Source organism: Apus apus, chromosome 1 (assembly GCF_020740795.1).
Source record: "Apus apus isolate bApuApu2 chromosome 1, bApuApu2.pri.cur, whole genome shotgun sequence".
Lineage (NCBI taxonomy): Eukaryota > Metazoa > Chordata > Aves > Apodiformes > Apodidae > Apus > Apus apus.
Window position 1 is genome coordinate 183558298 of NC_067282.1, and position 18679 is coordinate 183576976.

The 18679-nt window shown below is 37.6% G+C and overlaps 1 protein-coding gene across 4 annotated transcripts in view; it reads right to left on the reverse strand.

The window, feature by feature from the left end:
* Nucleotides 1-270: 270 nt before the first annotated feature.
* The window catches only part of POT1 (protection of telomeres 1), a 68338-nt gene continuing 49929 nt past the window's right edge, over nucleotides 271-18679 (reverse strand). For 2 of the 4 annotated variants that reach the window (XM_051609046.1, XM_051609049.1), the window contains 8 exons: nucleotides 18180-18224; nucleotides 17580-17736; nucleotides 15881-16086; nucleotides 11655-11790; nucleotides 8867-8961; nucleotides 7046-7137; nucleotides 5373-5478; nucleotides 271-4351 (listed from right to left, as the gene is read on the reverse strand). In XM_051609046.1, coding sequence (XP_051465006.1) covers nucleotides 4239-4351; nucleotides 5373-5478; nucleotides 7046-7137; nucleotides 8867-8961; nucleotides 11655-11790; nucleotides 15881-16086; nucleotides 17580-17736; nucleotides 18180-18224 — 950 coding nt within the window. In that variant the 3' untranslated portion in view covers nucleotides 271-4238. Of the gene's footprint in view, nucleotides 4352-5372; nucleotides 5479-7045; nucleotides 7138-8866; nucleotides 8962-11654; nucleotides 11791-15880; nucleotides 16087-17579; nucleotides 17737-18179; nucleotides 18225-18679 lie in introns of those variants that run through there. The other 2 variants (XM_051609047.1, XM_051609048.1) reach the window with 2 other exon arrangements.

Here is an 18679-nt window from a genome sequence, read left to right on the forward strand (position 1 = left end):
TCATCTCAATAACTTCCACTGCTGTATATAGAGACTATCAATGAGACACGAAGATTTTCAACATTTTCTATATAGTGATCTTAAGCACTGTCAAATACATGATTTTTAATTCAAAAAATACTTTATGAATCATATTTAGAAAGAATTACACATGTATGCTTCAATGTAAGAAACTATACAAACATTCATTTGGAGCATTTTTTTGGATGAAGGCTACTGAGGACAAAGTTTTCACAGTCTTATGAAAAAGTAAACTAAAAGTACCAGAAATTATTTGGAAAAAATCTTTATTAAATATTTAAATACAATGTTCAACAGTAAAAAAATAAAGTCATGTACATGTAGAGTTTTCTGGCAGGGATCTTAGACAAGGGATGTGGAGAAATGGATTTTGTTTACACCAAAGTTCAAAACATTCTTATTACTTTACAAAGACTCAGAAAAAAAATGTACAATATCATGATCTACCAGAGTTGCAAATAAAAACCTAAAAATAAAAGCATTTCCTTCTACTCTTTTCATACACTATATACAAGAAAAGTAAAAAAGACTGTCTTCATTTTAACCCTTCACTTCTGAAATAATTGGGATATGACCAGTGTCTAAAATTTTATAATATCAATCTAATTACTTGTTATAACTATTTTGCACTTATGTGTTTATTAATAGATTCAGGCAAGCTTTCATAAGCCAGTCCTGCTCTTTGGTAAACTGCTTGTTCAATTACGAAGTTGTTTTTTTTCCCTACTTTTAAAAGGAAATATCCACAAACCACTTTTAATATTGGTTCTTCCTATACATCAATCAATAAAAAACAATTTCCTGGTTTATGACTTATAAACCCAGGATAATTTTTCAGAGTACCAGAAAATTATCAGAAGATATTTAGATGAAATTTTAAATGAGAAATTGCATAATCTACTAAAGAGCCCTGAAAAATTAAAAATGTCATCTACTATTTAAATAACCTGCTTACAAGTATTCCATCTTGCTTCTGAACTTCCTTAAAAAACAGCTGTTGCAAATACAAAGTAATTTTGCTCTGACTATATTAATTATCATTGGAAAAACATGTCCTGAATTTGTCCTCTGGACTTCTGAATGCAAAGTAAAACCACAACGTAATTTTTCTTATCCAGCAGTACTATCAAGCCATGATATCACTAGATCAGTTCTTTATCTCTAAAGTTAGTCATACAATCTGATTATGTAAGAGACACAAGGCAGATCTGGGCAGTATAATCTGACAGTAAATTTAGCTAGATATGTGAAAGCCTTTGAAAAAACAGACCCAGCTAATAAGCATGATAACAACTCTGGTACTCAATAGGGTCACCTTAAAATTAATTATGTTCTAACGAACGGCAACATTAATTTTACACTACCTTATTTTCATGGTTTGACTTTAATTTTAGTGATAATCATTACATGGTCATATTCATAATTCCGTCAAAATCTAAAGTAACTGGTATACATAGCAGGTATTTTAGAATGATTTCCAGGAAGAGTTCTGTCTATATGTAAGTATCAGTGCAAAATCAAAGATATCTCTGAAAGTGGACAACCTCCCTGTCAAACTGGCTTACTGAGAACAGCAATATATGATTGCACAAAGTTGTCTGATTGAAAGCTTACTGAAAAGTCACAGAATCACTGAATGTGTGGGGTTGGAAGGAACACTTAAAAGTCTGCTAGTCCAGCCCCTCCGGCTGTGCACAGGGACCTCTTTCCCCCTTTCACTCCCCAACCCTCTCCAGCTTGCCTCCCTTGGTAGATTTCCAGCAGCTGCTCTATGCATGTGCCAAACACCAGGGCTCACCTTGGACCCCTAGAAGAAGCTGCCCCTAACCCCATTCCAGAACTCTCTGGAATGTCAGACAGCAGACCCCAGGACCTCCCAGAACAAGAACTACTCAGGTACAAAGCTCAGCCACATGTTGACAACCTGAGGGCGGTCCCTGCGGGATAGAATGTTATAAAAGGGCTGAAAGTACATCACAACCTTGTCGACCCACCTGTGCACCAGGACCCAAGGCTAGAGGCTTGCAGAGCAGGATGACACCCTGAAAAGACCTTGCTGGAATGAAAGGATGGTGATTTGTCCTATCTTCTCATCTGTCTCTACATTTTTCCTTTCTTTCCTCCTCTCCTTTTCTGCTATGAGTCAGAGCGCTACAAAACCCTAGCCATCTCTCTAGCTCGCTTCATTCACCAGTTAAAGCAGTTGTTACTGTGAGTTGACATCTTCATGACTACCCACCAATAGTGCCTAAGTACTGAGCTCTAAGCATTTATTATGTGGTTCCTCTAAGCCATTTGCTGTGGCTCCTTTCACTGCACTGCCTCCAATGTGGGACTCATGCATTTTTTGTGATACAAAAAGATCCATTTTTCTCAGAACCCACCAAGTGGGATGAGACATTTTCGTATAGCGATCAGGGCATCCCAGAAGTACGGTGACAAATAGTGTAGGGATATTGGCTGAGCTGAGAATGGAGAGCAATAATTGGGCTGAGCCTCAGCTTTTCAGCAGTGACCATGGCTTCCTGGGTACAGCCAGGCTGTGACTGCTCCCCTTTGTTAGAGCTGCTGAAGAGCTATAAAGCTTGCCCCCTCCAAAGAAGCAATGCTGGGCTGAAGATAACTGGTGCTCCCCAGCAATCGTGGCAGAGCAGGCAGAAGATTTAGTGAAGGAAAACTGGTCAACACCAGGTGTGGCAGAGCACTTGTGCTTCCCCTGCCACCAGTGCTGGGTGTTGTTATTTTATCTGTTAAGCTCTCTGGACCTAGCAAAAGAATCCCTGATAGGCCCACTTTTGTTGGGTCAGACTGACTGGCACTGGTAGGGCATGGGCTTGGAGTCTGCAACACACAGAAGTGCTTAATATCCTAAAGGACAAACTCAAGACTTAGCAGAGGCTAGGCCCACTGCACCTGATTAAGAAACATGCTGATGTCCCACTATGACTGGGACACATGGTTACCACAGCCTTTACGATTAACAACTGCTGGGGAAGTTATGGAAACCCCAAAATTCTAGCATTCTTTCCTGAGGAATCAGCAGCAGGCACTGACCCTGTACCAGATGATAAAAATAATCAGTCTTTATCAAGGCCACTGGTGGGCCAACCTGTAATGGTGAAGCTGCCCTCCACTGGGATTGTGTCTATGACAACAGTAAAACCCAGAGGTTTTTATGACTGGGAAGCCCTGGACAGGAATGGAAAAACCCACCTTCTCAGTGCTCAGTGGATAGTCCCTGATTTCCAACCTTGAAGCCCAGCTTCTAAGCCAAGGCCAGTTCTGTGCCTCCTTACAGTTAAAGTAGAAGCCTTGGTACTCCTGCCAATGGTAGCGACGATCAGGACTGGAAGGGCACCCACTACCTGGTGATGGAGTCACAAGGTGGGGACTGGAAAGGGCATCCACTACCTGCTGATGGTGTCACAGGGTGGCACTGAAAGGGCACTTTACTGTTGAATACAGTGTTCATTGGAACAGTAATGCTCTGGAACTTTTTAATAGATGACTGGTGTGTCCACATTGCGAAAACATCGGTGCCGCTTCAGAAGCAAGATGAAGATGGTGGCCAGAGACTCAAAGCAGTTGTTGCTGCAATGGGAACTAATTGTTGGGTAAAGTTTCATATATTTGGATTGTTGTTAATGATGACTGAAGTTATTCAGGAGCAACTGCTGCTCTCCTGGGAGCCAGGTGAATGGGTGTGATCTGTATTAAGAGTGTAGTAACTAAACCTGTAGTTTATTGTAAAGTGGCAATTTTGGGGCATAAAAAGATTCACCTTCTTTGAAACCCAGTGAATGGGACAAGACAGCTCCTTTTCCCTGTCTCTGCTGACATCATTTATTTTAATACTGAAACGAAGAAAGCAACATAATTCTGACTATACTTCTAAATAAAACTCACCAGCTTATAGTAACCTTATCACTGCCTTTTTGAAGGACATATAGATACTAGATTGCTTCCATCAGCCGGAGCCAGGCAGCCTTCAGTGAATGGTTTAGCACCTGCACTTGGAGTCAGATCATAAGGCTGTACGCTAGGAAAGTGGTAATTACATCAGAGCATAATTCCCATTCACATCAATATACAAACTAGAATTTCATATGTACAGGTTGGCTTCCTAAGAAAGAAACAAAGATTTGTTTATGCAGTCTCTAATGCAAAAAACCCAAAATTGGATTCTTACTGAATCACTTCCTGTTAGCAACACATCACTATACAACATCTTCAGCAACTGTAGTGTCAAAAATTTGGTAACAAACTCGATGTTTCATTTCATCTCTGACATGATAAGACTTGATGAAGCATTCCAGCCATGGCAAGTCATCTACAAAAAAAAACCCAAATTATTGGTTAATATGCATTTCTAAGTTTTTTCTAAGGAGAGAAGTATAACTTGAGCAGGACTTTAAGTCGGGTATCTAAGTATATACAACAGTAATAGGAAGAAAAATGAATTATTAATATTGAAATTCCAATTTGTAACTTAAAATCTCCCAGACCATATAAAATGCTGTTCAGCGACACCCCTCCAAGCCTCACCCTCCCTGCCCCTGCATCCTCCCGAACACTTGGTACGTGTAGTTCTACCACAGTATAGCCCATATAATGACTTTCCAGTAACAAAACTAATTTCCATGTGTCTCAATGAGACAATTTCATTGGTCTCAAAGGGAACATCCTTTGCACCCCTTACAGTAGGGCTGCTTTTTATTGTGAAGACTCTACCGTGGTTGCAGTGGTCACTGACAGCCACGTACTTAGAGGGGGTATGCTCCGGAGGCTGGAGCTGTGGCATAGACATATAGCTACCTTGCATGTGTGTGGTTTGGGCAGAGCTACTCTCTACCACAACAGAAATACTTGACAAAACCCTCTGTGACTGGATTTGGGTTAAATTTTTGACTAATTTCTACAGATTTTATGTAGCAATGGATGCTCTAAATTAGCATGTGCATTGAAAAATAGAATCTTACCCCAGTCATGTACCATACACTGAATTCCCTTTCAGTTTTCCCTAACGTGCTGTGACATTCAGTACAAGAGTGTTCTGGTTAAATTCCCTATTAACACAAATGATATTTTAGTGCCTGCATAGATGTGACTCTATTCACACATCACTGCATGCTACATGAGAATGTACTGAACCATGACTTTTCCTTCTCAAAAGGGATTTCATTAAAGAAATGTATCAAAACAAATTATTTGGAACTCTCTTTACACTTCTGCATTTCTCTGTTCTGAGATTTGCCATGCATAAGTTGAATTCTAAGACACTGCATATGCAACAGCAGATTGAAAGACCCTTTTCCCTTCCCATCTCCCTTTTAAAATAATGGCAAGCTGACCTAATTTTCTTCCTGGAGGACAGAGCGTATTCATGGTCATCTGCATCTTTTGTTGAAGAAAACTATTAGTTAAGATTTCAGAGGCAGGAATTTGGAAAAACTTTTCCTGGAAGAGAACAGAAAAGTATGAGGTGTTAGAAGAGGGGTAAGAAATCATTAGCTAGAACCATGATTGCATGTTCCTTTATCATTTAAGGAATCTAAAAGTATCCATTTAAATAACAAAACAGAAGAACAGTATTATTTCTAGAACTGTTCAGATACAAAAAAACCGCCAAACTTTCTGAAAATATTAGCAGTCTGTAATTCAGTACCCTGAGTATTCTGGGATTACAGCTACCCAGAAAGCACATACGTAGGTCTGTATATGTAACTGGCAGATATTCCTCATAAACCTCCATAAACTGACAACGTTATGGCCAGAGACAATGGTCAGTCCTCCTCAACAGTCTGTCATACAGTGAGCCGAACGAAGTCACTTGAAAAGAAGGGGGCACTGCAACCTGGCTTTGTACAAGTGGAACACCTTTAGTTTGAGTTTCATTTTGATACTTTTAGCAACTATTATAGAGAAAGGTGTGTACTGTGGGATACGTTCCTGAATGGAGGAGTAAAATAAAGAATGGAACACTGACACATTAAATAAATGTTTTCTGTATATATTAAAACCATATTCAGTAAGCATGACTGACAAAAATCCTATTTTATTATTTCCAAGTTTGTTACCTGATTTTCTGTCTCTACAGGCTCATCATTTCATACCTTCTCAAAGTGAGTTAAAGTTTTTTATAGCAATTTCTCTTTTTTGTTAAAAGATACAAATACAGAATAATCTGCCTTTGTATAAATTTTTGTATGACACGTTAAGGGAAGCGATCAGAAGTCAGTGGATAACCCAGCAGCAAAACTGACACAGGTAACTACTTTTTCCTCTCTCTCATCCAACTCTTCTAACTGTACAACTTTTCCATTTTTTCCTTCATGACTTTTCCCAAAAATAGGAGAGGAAAAAAAATAACTGAGAGCATTCCTACAGAAGTACAATTGGCAGGCAGTGTGAAGTTGCACTTCAAAGTAGCCTGGTTGCTTCTCTGGTGATGCTGAAGAGCCTGAGTTTAGGCTCAGAAGGTATTGGCTTGTCTTTGAAGTGCCATCAGCAGGACTGCTAGCAGAAAGTGTGTAGCAGCAGATACTATACTGCACATAAAAATACATGTAGAGGAGTAACTTCACTAAGGAGGATGCTAGACAAACACAATTCATCTTCAGCCCAAAACTAGAGATGTAGGAAGCAACAACCAGCTCTTGTCAGTTGGAAATCCTCCACCTTCATCATACCAAAAAATTCTTACTCAAACCATCTTTGTGCATCGAACTGCTAACTTAATAATAATGCTTACAAATTAAAAGTAAAAAGGAAAGAAATAAAAAAAAAAATCCTGGAAAGTAATCTGGTAGTTTGCTGTTAAAATGGGAGATGTCCAAAGTGGATTCTGCAGGGGATTGTCCTAAGTTGGGTGAGTTACAGAAAATTCATTAGTGACATGCTTTATGGAATAGCAAATAGACTCACTATGTTTACAGAGAAAACCAAGCTGGGGGAACTACAAGTATACAGGAGTAAAGAATTTGACACTAATTTGTAGAGTCTACTTACAGCTAGATTTACTTACATAATCAAAGAGGTATGCATTCAGTGCTCCTGTTCCATCAACCAGTGTAAACTTCATAATAAAAACATACTGGAGAAGCTCAATACCTAAAACTGTAGAAAAAACCCCTCTGTTTCTTAAAGTGAATATACAAGACAAACTATAATACCTCAAGCTGACAATATCTGTGCTTTAATAGTAACTAACTGAATACTGAATACTGTCATTAAAAAGTATAAACTGACAGGCCAAAAAATAGAGGCTCTGAATAGCAAAACATGGTTTATATTTTCAGAGGATATCGCAGCTTCCCTAGAAACACTATACGAGATGAACGTATAAAAACGCAGAAAGACTTTTTTTTAAAGTACTTATTCTCATCCTAGTAAATCAAATGCTAATGTTTGCTTAGATCTTAGATCCTACCTTGATAGGATCCCCCTACTCCTGTTATTTTATCCATGGGAGACTAAAGGAGACTTGCTTTTAATTCAGTGACAACAAAATAGCATTCCACCTGAAAACTTTTTCTACAGAAACCAATCTATTTCACGTGATGTAATAAAAACTACCAGGCATAGTCTTATTCTGAAAAACTTCGCTGACAGTTCTGAAAATATTCTAGCATAAATAGTTTACTATTGTCATTTTATCACTGGCAGCAGTAACTGTTATGCTGCAAACATAAGTTACTGCAGCTCTGCATCAGTCTTTTCTGGGTACATCGACTTAAATTGGCTAGACATTTCATGTTCAACTGATCTGATAAACTTGCAGATTATAATTTAGTCTGAAAATACAGACAACAAAAGAAAAATATAAATAAAATAAATGCCAGAAAGCATTTAATGAATAGTTTTCATTTTTAGAATTAAACGTCAACTGCAGGTTCTGTAACACTAACAGTTATATATTACTTCACATGTATTTAATATAATACAATTATGTTTATTCATGAGAACCACACTCTATTGCTCAAATATTTTCTTTTATAAGATCTTTACCAAGCTTAGATATTCCAACTTAATATGTTATAACATGAATTTATAAACATTAAAATACTGTGTTGAATACATAAAGTAACACAAAAAAGACACAAAGCATGGAACACACACATCATAGAATCATTAAGGTTGGAAGAGACTTTCAAGATCACTGAGTCCAACTGTAATCCAACTACCACAACCACTAAACTATATCCTGAAGTGCCACAACACCTCTTGAACAACTCCAGGGACAGTGACTCCATGACCTCCCTGGGCAGCCCGTTCCAATGTTATGGTATAATTCCTTTGATTTTAATACTATTTCTTGCAGACTCTGGAATATATACATCTGGAAGAAATTCCTCACCATGAGGGTAGTAAGGTAGTGGAATAGGTTGTTGGAAGCCCCCTCCCTGGAGCTGTTTAGGGCCAGGTTGGATGAGGCTTTGTGCAGCCTGGTCTAGCGTGAGGTATCCCTGGCTTGCTGCAGGGGGGTTGGAACCTGATGATCTTTAAGGTCCCTTCCAACCTTAACCATTTGATGATATGCTTAGCATTAATAAGGCTTACAGAATATAGAAGTCTAACTTGTACAAGTCATTAAGAGTGCCTTTAGATCAGGTCAGAAAAACACTATCTTCAAAAGGAAAAGCAAGACTAACTTCTAGGACTGCAAGCACATACACAGTTTAAAAAGGACACCTGTAACGAAAAAATTAATCACATTTGTACTATATAGGTGTTACTAGTGACATTTGTGGTAGAAGAAACTATTAAACATCAAATATCCTTTAATTCATACAGTAATGATTTCAGAAGTAACTATTTTTTTCAGAACCGTATCATGTCAGCTGACCTTGTGCTATTTCAGTTGGTTCCCACGATGGTTGCTCTTCTGCTGCAATGGAACTGAGATGCTGGATAGGCTTTGGAGTTGAACACTGCTTGCACCTAGCATTAAAAACAAGATACTGAGATTAACCAAATACAGATTTATTTATAGTAGAAGCTTTCTTCACAGAAAAAAAAGATAAAAAAATCTGATTTCCTTAATCAGTGGGAGTGCAATAGTATTTCCATTGCTGTCTAAAGTAACTATTTTACCAGACATACAAGCTTTAGACCACATCAAACCCCTTAAAGCTCCTTTTGAAATATCCTCAAGAATTACATCTGTTTGGTCTGGAAAAGACCACTTCAGTGAATAGAAAGGAGGAAAACTGTACATCAACGCTGAGAAAGTTGGGGTTGTTCAGCCTCCAGAAGAGAAGGCTCCAAGGAGACCTTATTGCAGCCTTTCAATATATAAAGGAGGCTTGTAAGAAAGACAGAGAGAGACTTTTTACCCAGGCCAGTAGTGACAGGACAAAGGGCAATGGGACAATTTAGATTGCACAAAAGGAAGAAATTCTTTATGATGAGGGTGGTGAAACACTGGAACAGGTTGCCAAGAGAAGTTATGGATGTCTAGTCATGGGAACTGTTCAAGGACAGGTTAGATGGGGCTTTGAGTAACTTGATCTAGTGAAAGATGTCCCTGCCCATGGCAGGGGTGTTGAACGAGATGATCTTCAAAGGTCCCTTCCACCCAAACCATTCTATGATTCTAAGATCACTGTATTGTTAAACACACGTCACTGCTAAGCATATATTTCTATAAGTCACTACTTTGTTGTTTAGCAACACAAACAACACCTCACTTCGGAAAAGTAAGAATGAATCTGAACTTGTAGCATACTCTAAAAACACAACAGTTAGAAGAGAAATTTGGCTTTTCCCATGTTAATAAAATTTAATTACGAGTTATCAGAAGTCTCTTATTACTGGTGTATTTACACGAGTAATTATAAATTGTATGTGTGACATAGCATGCAAATGCTGCCAATGAACAAAAATAGTAAAGAGCTGTTTTCAAAGTTGTTCCCATTTGACTCAAGAAATAAAATTACGGAAGAACTATTTTTTTCCAAATTAAGCTTTTGTGCTAGTATATTACAGTTAGACATTTATTATCTTTTAGAACGACATGCAAAACATGTCATAAAATCAATAGCACCAGTTCTGCTTAAGTGACATAAAGTCAAGCTCCCAAACTCCAATAAAGTAACTTAGCTGTAAATATTGTTTTTTACATGCAAGTGTGTATGTGTTTACTTGTGTGTATATATATATATATGAATATACATGCATATGCACAGACACATAAATATTTATACGATTATTCAAACTCATTCCTGCAGCAAAAATAACTGCTTTTCATCCACTATGCAGAATCTTTTTTAGGCTTTGCTAAATATATGCTACTGATAAAAAAAGCACATGAAACGAAGTTCTGAAATGTCAACAGCCTTGTGAAATTCCTTCCTAAATATCCTATAAGCAATCATGGATTATCTCATAGAAAGTTAGCTTCTACAATACTGCCATTTAAACAGGGGATGATGTCTGAAGGCGAGTTGTGCGTAGGTGAGGAAATACACGGATTATGAAAGTGCAAGGGGAAATACTTTGTACCGGTGAAGTTCCAGTCCCAGCAGGAATACCCAAATATTACCTTTATTTAAAAAAGCTGTGGGCAGCCGTATCTGCAAAGGTCAAAACGATATGACAAACAGAAATCATTATCTGTATTCATTTTATCAGGCCCTTATGGGAAACTTTAGGGGTCATGTGAAATGTGCAATATTTCTGCTTGGAATTTTTTTATTGCCTACAGGACTGAAGCAGCACAACACAGCGCTCCACTTGAACTCACTACGACTGCTGAGAGTGAGGACTCAGTAGCTTGCATGAAGTACACTGGTATTTCTGAGCTCAGTAACTGCGTGCTGCTGTGCAGTGCTAAGAGCACATACTGCTGCTAGCTCTCATGGAGTGGGAACACAGTATTTCATGGCACAGCACAGATACTAGTCCTAGATATGAGTACCATATTCCACAGACTTAGAACTGTGGAATTCAGAAAGCAGTTGAAGTTGTCTCTACATTGACTGACATCTAGAAATAGGAAAGGCATTTTGCAGTGTTGAGGATCTCAATAAATGGCAAATGGTGAGGAAAGGCTGTAAAAAATCCCTTATTTCTTTCAAAAGCTAACGTTTCCTAACACTAGGAATGAGAGCGAGAACAAGGTGAGGATTGACAGCCTAAAATTTTTTTCTGGATCTCTAAGTATTATTTCTGTACAAAAAAAAAGCATGCAGGTTTAAAGCAACATATTTTGACTTTAGCACAAAGAGTATGGTCAGAGAATGGTATTTTTCTGGTCAGAAACTGGAAGATCTGGAATAGAAGGAGAAGATTTAGGCATTTTGCATCCTAAAGAGACTTGTGTGTGCTTTTCCACCTTCGCAGCACACTGCCCTACCACCACACCACAGGCAAGATAACCTGGGCTGCTAGGTAATTAAGAGGGTAAGATTTATAGAGCAAGATAGAGCCCAACTGCAGTTGAGTCCTTTGATATGAGGTAGTAGTATGGCATTTCATCCCTGATGTCAGTACTGCTGATTATCTAATGTATTGTGCATTAAGGAACCTTTGGGTGAGTTACCCCTTGAGCACTGTGGCTTCAACTACTGAAGAAAATTGTACCTATTGATTATTGCAACTACTAAAAATATCAACAAATAGTTTTAACATACCCATAATATTTTGTGTTCCCTTGTAAAAGAAAAGGAGCTGAGAGATCTAATAATTCAAGGTCATCTTCTGTGGATCTCACTGGAATAACACATTTAAATCTTTTTGTAAGCCTCCAGAGTTCTTTTAGTGTTCCTCCTATCAAAAACAGAAAAACATTTTTTTTTAAACCATAATGCAAGAATAATTGAACAACTTGCATTTTTGGGGTTGATTAGGTGTTGATTTCAGGACCTTTAACAAAAATTGAGACACACTATGGAAAACTGAAAAATGGTCCATAACCTTCTCACTGCAAAGACTCAGTAAAGAATCAAAGATGGACACTTATCAGAGCAGATACCTTAATATTTTCTTCATAGTTATCAATGTAACCAAGAAGTTGTATTTAGTTAGAATTATTTCATATTATTTCTCCTATTATCTTACTAGCAATTTTATTGAAAAAAACAAAACAAAACCCTGACTTTTGCAGTTGTTCTTAAGTAACTCTTCAGCCTTTAAGTGCCAAAAGTCTATTAATTTTTAACCAGTAGCTAATGAAAACATAGTCATTCAACCATGTCATAATTGACATGAGGTGGGAAATGCAGAATCACCAAACTTCATGCTAATTTAAGTGCTACTAAATATAGGCCATGACAGGAGCACAGCAGAAATTTAATGTATTACTGCTGGAACCTGTAGACTTTCCAATTCCAGTGATATGGAAAAGTTATTTCAAATTTATTATAAATCACAGGATAACCTGCCTTCAGTCTCTGTAGTATGGACTGCAGAACTGATTGTAGAATCTTTCTAACATTTCACCAATTCAGTGGAAATGTGATAAATTTATTAATATAACACACAAAGAACAGCTATCTGGAAATAGCTCAATAAAATATATATGATTTAATCAGCTTGAGAACAACAATGAAAAAAGTGAGTAAACTGTTTCAAACTAAATATATTCTACAATTCTGTTGGCTACTACTACCTAGAACCAAATGTTTCAAAGACTTCATGACAAGTAATTATGACACTGGATTGTAAAATAATTATTGCATTATTAGAAAAATGGTAATATTGCACCATTTTTAAAAAGGGTAGAAAGGAGGACCCTAGGAACTACCGACCTGCCAGCCTCACCTCTGTGCCTGGGAAGATCATGGAACAGATCCTCCTAGAAGCTTTGCTAAAGCACATGGAGGACAGGGACACCTCCACATGGAAGAAAACACCTGGAGGTGATTTGAGAAAGCAAGCATGGCTTCACCAAGGGCAAGTCCTGCCTAGCCAACCTAGTGGCCTTCTGTGATGGAGTGACTCCAACAGTGGACAAGGGAAGAGCTATGCATCTCATCTATCTGAATTTCTGTAAGGCCTCTGACCCCCACAACATTCTTCTCTCTAAATCAGTGAAATACAGATTTGATGGTTGGACTGTTTTGTGAATGAGGAACTAGTTGGATGGTTGCATCCAGAGGGTAGTGGTCAATGGCTCAGTGTCAAGATCAGTGATAAGCAGTGTCCCTACAACTACTTACGGACCAGCACTGTTTAGTATCTTCATCAATGACACAGACGGTGGATCAAGTGCACCCTCAGCAAGTTTGCAGACAACACAAAGCTCAGTGGTGTAGCTGACACACTTGAGGGATGGGATGCCATCCAGAAAGACCTGGACAAGCTCGAGAAATGGGCCATGTGAACCTCATAAGGTTCAATAAGGCCAAATGTAAGGTCCTGCACCTGTGTTGGCGCGATCCCTGGTATCAATACAGGCTGGGGACAAAGGGATTCTGAGAGTAGTCCTGTGGAGGAGGCCTTGGTGAATGAAAACCTGGATAAGAGCCAACAATGTGTGCTTGCAGCCCAGAAAGCCAACCGTATCCTGGGCTGCATCAAAAGAAGCATGGCCAGCAGGTCAATGGAGGTGGTTCTGCCCCTCTACTCTGCTCTGGTGAGATCCCACCTGGAATACTGTATCTAGCTCTGGCATCCTCAGCACAGGAAAGACCAGAAGATGATCACAAAACTTATCAGAGAGAGGGAACTTTCAATACTTAAATACTATTTCAATACTTAAATACTATTTCAATACTTAAAGGAGGCCTGTAAGAAAGATGAGGACAGACTTTTTAGCAGGACCTGTAGCACCAGGACAAGTGATGACGGTTTTAAACTAAAAGAGGGTAGATTTAGACTAGATATAAGGAAGACATTTTTTACAATGAGGATGGTGAAACACTGGAACAGGTTGCCCAGGGAGGCTGTAGATGCTTCATCCCTGGAAACATTCAAGGTCAGGTTGGATAGGGTTCTGACCGATCTGGTCTAGTTGAAAATGGCCTTGCTTATTGCTTTTAAAGGTCCCTTCCAACTCCAACTATTCTACGATTCTATTCTATCGTATTTTTTACTTATATTGCAGAGGTAACTCAAGAAGAAATAAAAATGCACATGAAACCTCCTCACAGAAATTCACTTCTATTGAGAAAAACAAAAAATCCTGAGTTGCAGGTATTTGAAATGGCTTCCCAAAAGGTTATTCTAAAAAGGTCCTCCAAGTACAGTGATACAGATAAAGCCTCTCGTGCACATTTGAACTCTCATTAAAGGGAATAACATACAAAATTCAGGGTAGTTTCAAGTGACTGCTAAAAGGTCTCCAGAATATCCATCTTATTGTAATACAGTTACATTGAGCAATTGTATTCCGGCTTCTAAGAGACTGGCATAAAACACAGAGAATTACTTGGGCTTGACAATGATATGAATCACAGTGATTTAATGCACAAATAATGAGGATATGCATGGAGCACTAATCTACTTGTTAACCATAACATTTCACTCTTCAGTTCAGCTAATCTGTAGCAATGATTATGGACTCCCCTCACTCTCTGTGGAGGGTCACGTAAAATTCTGTTCATTATCCAATTATTTCCTCAATTCCAGCCCAATAGATGCCAAACACTCAAAAAGAAGTCCTTGCTTCAGCATAATCATTATGGGGAAGAATAGAGTATTGTTTTGTAGAACAGCAAGTTGTTTGTGTTTTAACAAACGAGTAGACCGTGTCTGTCTAATAAATGCCATAATGTGCTTGGTCTTTCAGGGCTGTCTGTATGTGGAAAAGTGCTGGGAAGATTTCCAGGGAAACTTCAAAATCTCCACCTCCAAAAGCTTCCAGATTAGCATGTAGTATTGGGAAGGTTTATGATCAAAGTTCTGGGGCAAAAAAAGTGCTAAACCACTGATCATACCTTTTTCTTGTACTCCAACAAGAAGCACATATAACTACATGCACACATATTTAGCTGCTGGCACTTTAAAATACATATTTATAAAAAGATTTATCAGGATATGTTCCGTTATTTTAGGAAAACAGAGTAGAAGTAGATTCTTTTTTCTTTTTGTTTTCACAAAAATAAGATTAGATTGAAAAGAAACAAAAACACGCAGTTTGCGGTATGTCAGAAATAAAGCAGCTATCAGAACCAATTGAATATAAAATAAAGCTGAAAACAGAAGGGGTTTTGTCACTGACTCTTACACAAAGGATCACCTGACTTAAATTTGCTATTCACACCACTACTTGATCACAATTGAAGACTTTGTTTGTTCAGAATAGTACTATATGCAATTATTCATTACTTCCACTCTATTCAAAACATTCCTCATTAGAATTCTTGCCAAATTGCTTTGTTTAAAATTGTGGCTATTTTTCTTTAGTGAGATAATCTGATAAAAAACAAACCAAATAAAAAAAACAAAAAAACCCCTCACACTGCCAGAAGCTCTATTAATCTGAAACAACACTGACATCCAGAGGCTGGCAAAGTTAATTGTAGGCTTGTATTATCAGAAGCCTTCCAAAACTTTTGCACATCAAGACTAAAAATAGGGTGTTTTTAAATGACGCAGTGGGTTTTCAAGTCAGAACTGAAAAATCAGTGAGCACAGCTAGAAAAAAACAATCAGATGTTAATTTTAGAAGAATCAACAATAAGCTTATTGGTATAGTTTTAAAATAGAAAGAAATACCTTACAAGACCTTCACAGATAACTTTTTCGTGTTTGCACAACGGTAACTTAAAGTTCCAGCTGAGTTGCTTTTTTTTTTTTTTTTTTTGAAGATGCCTTTACGATAATCACTAATTACACTGAATACACATCTTAACTTTGTAGATCCTCAGAGTGGACACTGGGCTGATAGAAGAGGTATATTTGCAATTTACCTTACCTTCTATCATAAGCAAAGTATCTTCAGGCTCTTTAAGCATTTCATCAGGCTTCACAAAATGGATGGCTATTTTCCTTTGTTTCTGGTCTTGTGTAGTCCACATTACGGAATCATACCAGGAGGTATTGTGTAGCTCTGGGTTTGGGCTGGTCATGGCAGAGCCTTGTAAAATACAGTCAAAGTCATCTCCATCTGGAACTTCTGTCCTAAGACCATTTTCAAAATGAATAAGTGAATTCTAACGGCTTCTTAGGCAATCTAGCAACAACAATGACAGTACACTGAATAAATACTAGAATATAGACAAGAGAGTTAAAGTATATACAGGGAAAATAACTGTTGTTATATCAGTTTAAAGATTTAGAGCTGTATAGCAACTTATGACAAGATAATTTATGTCCATGTTAATAAATATGCTAAGTAATCTAATCTTACCCAGGAGCAGCCTAGTGGCTTCATCCACATATATATCCATGGAAAAGCAAATACATCAGCTTTATATTATTTCAGTTGGGCCTTAAAAGTGGCACACAATTGCATACCACTTCAGTAGAGTGAAAAGAACACATAAGCTCATATAATTTCAAGTCTTATGTTCTAGCCTATTTTAATTTGCATATTTTGATGGGGGAGAGGGAAAAAAAAAAGAAAAAAGGGCAGGAGCAGAAGAGCTTCACATATCTACTGTAAAGGGAAAATCTGCAATTCTGCACCACACAGTTTCTTTACTGTCCTGCTAGAGAGCACCACTTGAGCATTTCCATTTGTCATCCAAAGAGAATTAATGCAGGCCATTCAAATTTTACCAGTATTACCTCACACACTAAAAATGTTTTTTCCTAAGCAAGACAGACCTGCTGGCTTCAGGTGGAATATGAAACATGGCAAAAAGTTTGAGCTTGGGCCATTTCATAAACACAAAACAAAGTAGGTGCTAAGCTTCACAATGGAGTTAAAGAAAAAAATACCATCAGCTCCTGCAGATTGTTCTGACAATTTCACTTTCAAACCAAGGACAGCTGCTTCCACCAGTGAATTACTACTATTCCTGCCTATCAAACCAATCTTTGATATTCTGCTATGACTGTAGAACTGGCACACAAGAGGTCTTCCTGAACCTGAACTTTAATTTAATGAACACAGTGCTATTGACATGTACTATTTCCACCTGTGTTCCCGGATTACTATTTAAATGCAAAAGCAATCGTCCTAACATAACAAGTCATCTTTGTAGATATACCTATTAAACTCTTCCAGTCTCTGCGGCATGCCAGTAGATTTCTCACACAGGTAGGAATGGAATCAATTTGCTTTGAACTAAGCTACACAAGGGTTGAAACTTCTGTAATGTGAATACATGAATAAAACTACTACCATGTATATTGATATTTTGCTTACAAAGAAGGTTCCAGTTGAATTAAAAAAAAAACACCAAACAACCCAAAACACAAAAATATATCCCTCACAAGGATTTTATGCCCAAAGTGTTACATGCATCTTACTGCATAGTTTTAAAGGATCAAACTTGCATTGAACTTTGTTCAGGCAGGCTTTTCAGCATATGCTAGAGCACGAAATAACTTATTCTGCCACAGTAGAACATGCAGGAGAAAAAGAAGACCCTAAATCACGTTGATCACTGAAAATCTAGGCATCACAAACCATACAGAACAACTCCTTTACTGTGTGAAACACTTACAAAGAGTTGCATTTGGAGCAATGAAGTTTAATAGACTGATGTAGCTTCTGGGGTTTGTAAGTTCTCAGCTTTGCTCTAATGCGAAACTGTTGAGGAGCCGTGCTGTTCAGAATGGTTTTCAGTTCTGTGTTACTCAAATCCTGATGATCTGTTAATACTGCAAAATAGCAACACGAAACAAAGAAGCCATGCATACCTATTAAACACCATAATACTGGAATATGGGAAATGGCTACTGCAAGTTTGTATCTTAATTCCCAGCTTCTCTCTCCCCTTTTTAGTTGCAGCCTCAGCTTTATCAATACAACGTGTTAGTACAGTCTTTAACAGAAATCACAACAGCCTGTAGGAGAATGAAATTCAACGTTTGGTTCAGAACACTAAACATAAAGAAAAAAACAAACGAAAGTACAATCTATAAATGTGCTGTATTCCTTTAAAAGCAGAATAAAACCAATGTAACATTCATACACTTAAACTCTTTGAATAGCTCTTCCTATTATAAGTAAGATATACTAGGTCAACCTTTGAGCTGTTGTCTCACAAGATTTTTGTCTTTAGTAAAAATAGCATTCACCTTGAGGTCACAAGGTTTCCTACCTGTAACAGATAACTCTTGACATCTCTGTAAGTGTAATTCAAGATCTAAAATAAAGAATAATTTCCTAATTATTTTTCTTTCTTATTTTCTTCTTTATCATGATAGATAGGTAAAATAGGCAGATATACAAAACCAAAAAGCTGAACTAAGGAAAATGCAAAGTAACCAAGAGACAGATATTAGATACCAATGGTTAATACTTTAGAGGAGAAATTAGTGTATACATTAAATAGGAATGTTTAGCAAAACGAACACTTTTCAAATCTATACCATGAATGATACTGCTGACATAAACTGTATTCATCACCCTCTATTCCTTCTGGATAGGAGTAAAAATACATTATTCTAAAAACAATATGGACTGCCTGGTCTCTCCTCTGAACAATCTCTATTACACATACACAGTGCAGTTCATATGTGCAAAATTCTTTCTAAATTTGCAGTTTTATGGTCTAGACTTGGAAGTATTTATTTATTCCTGACTTTTGCATCCTTTTAA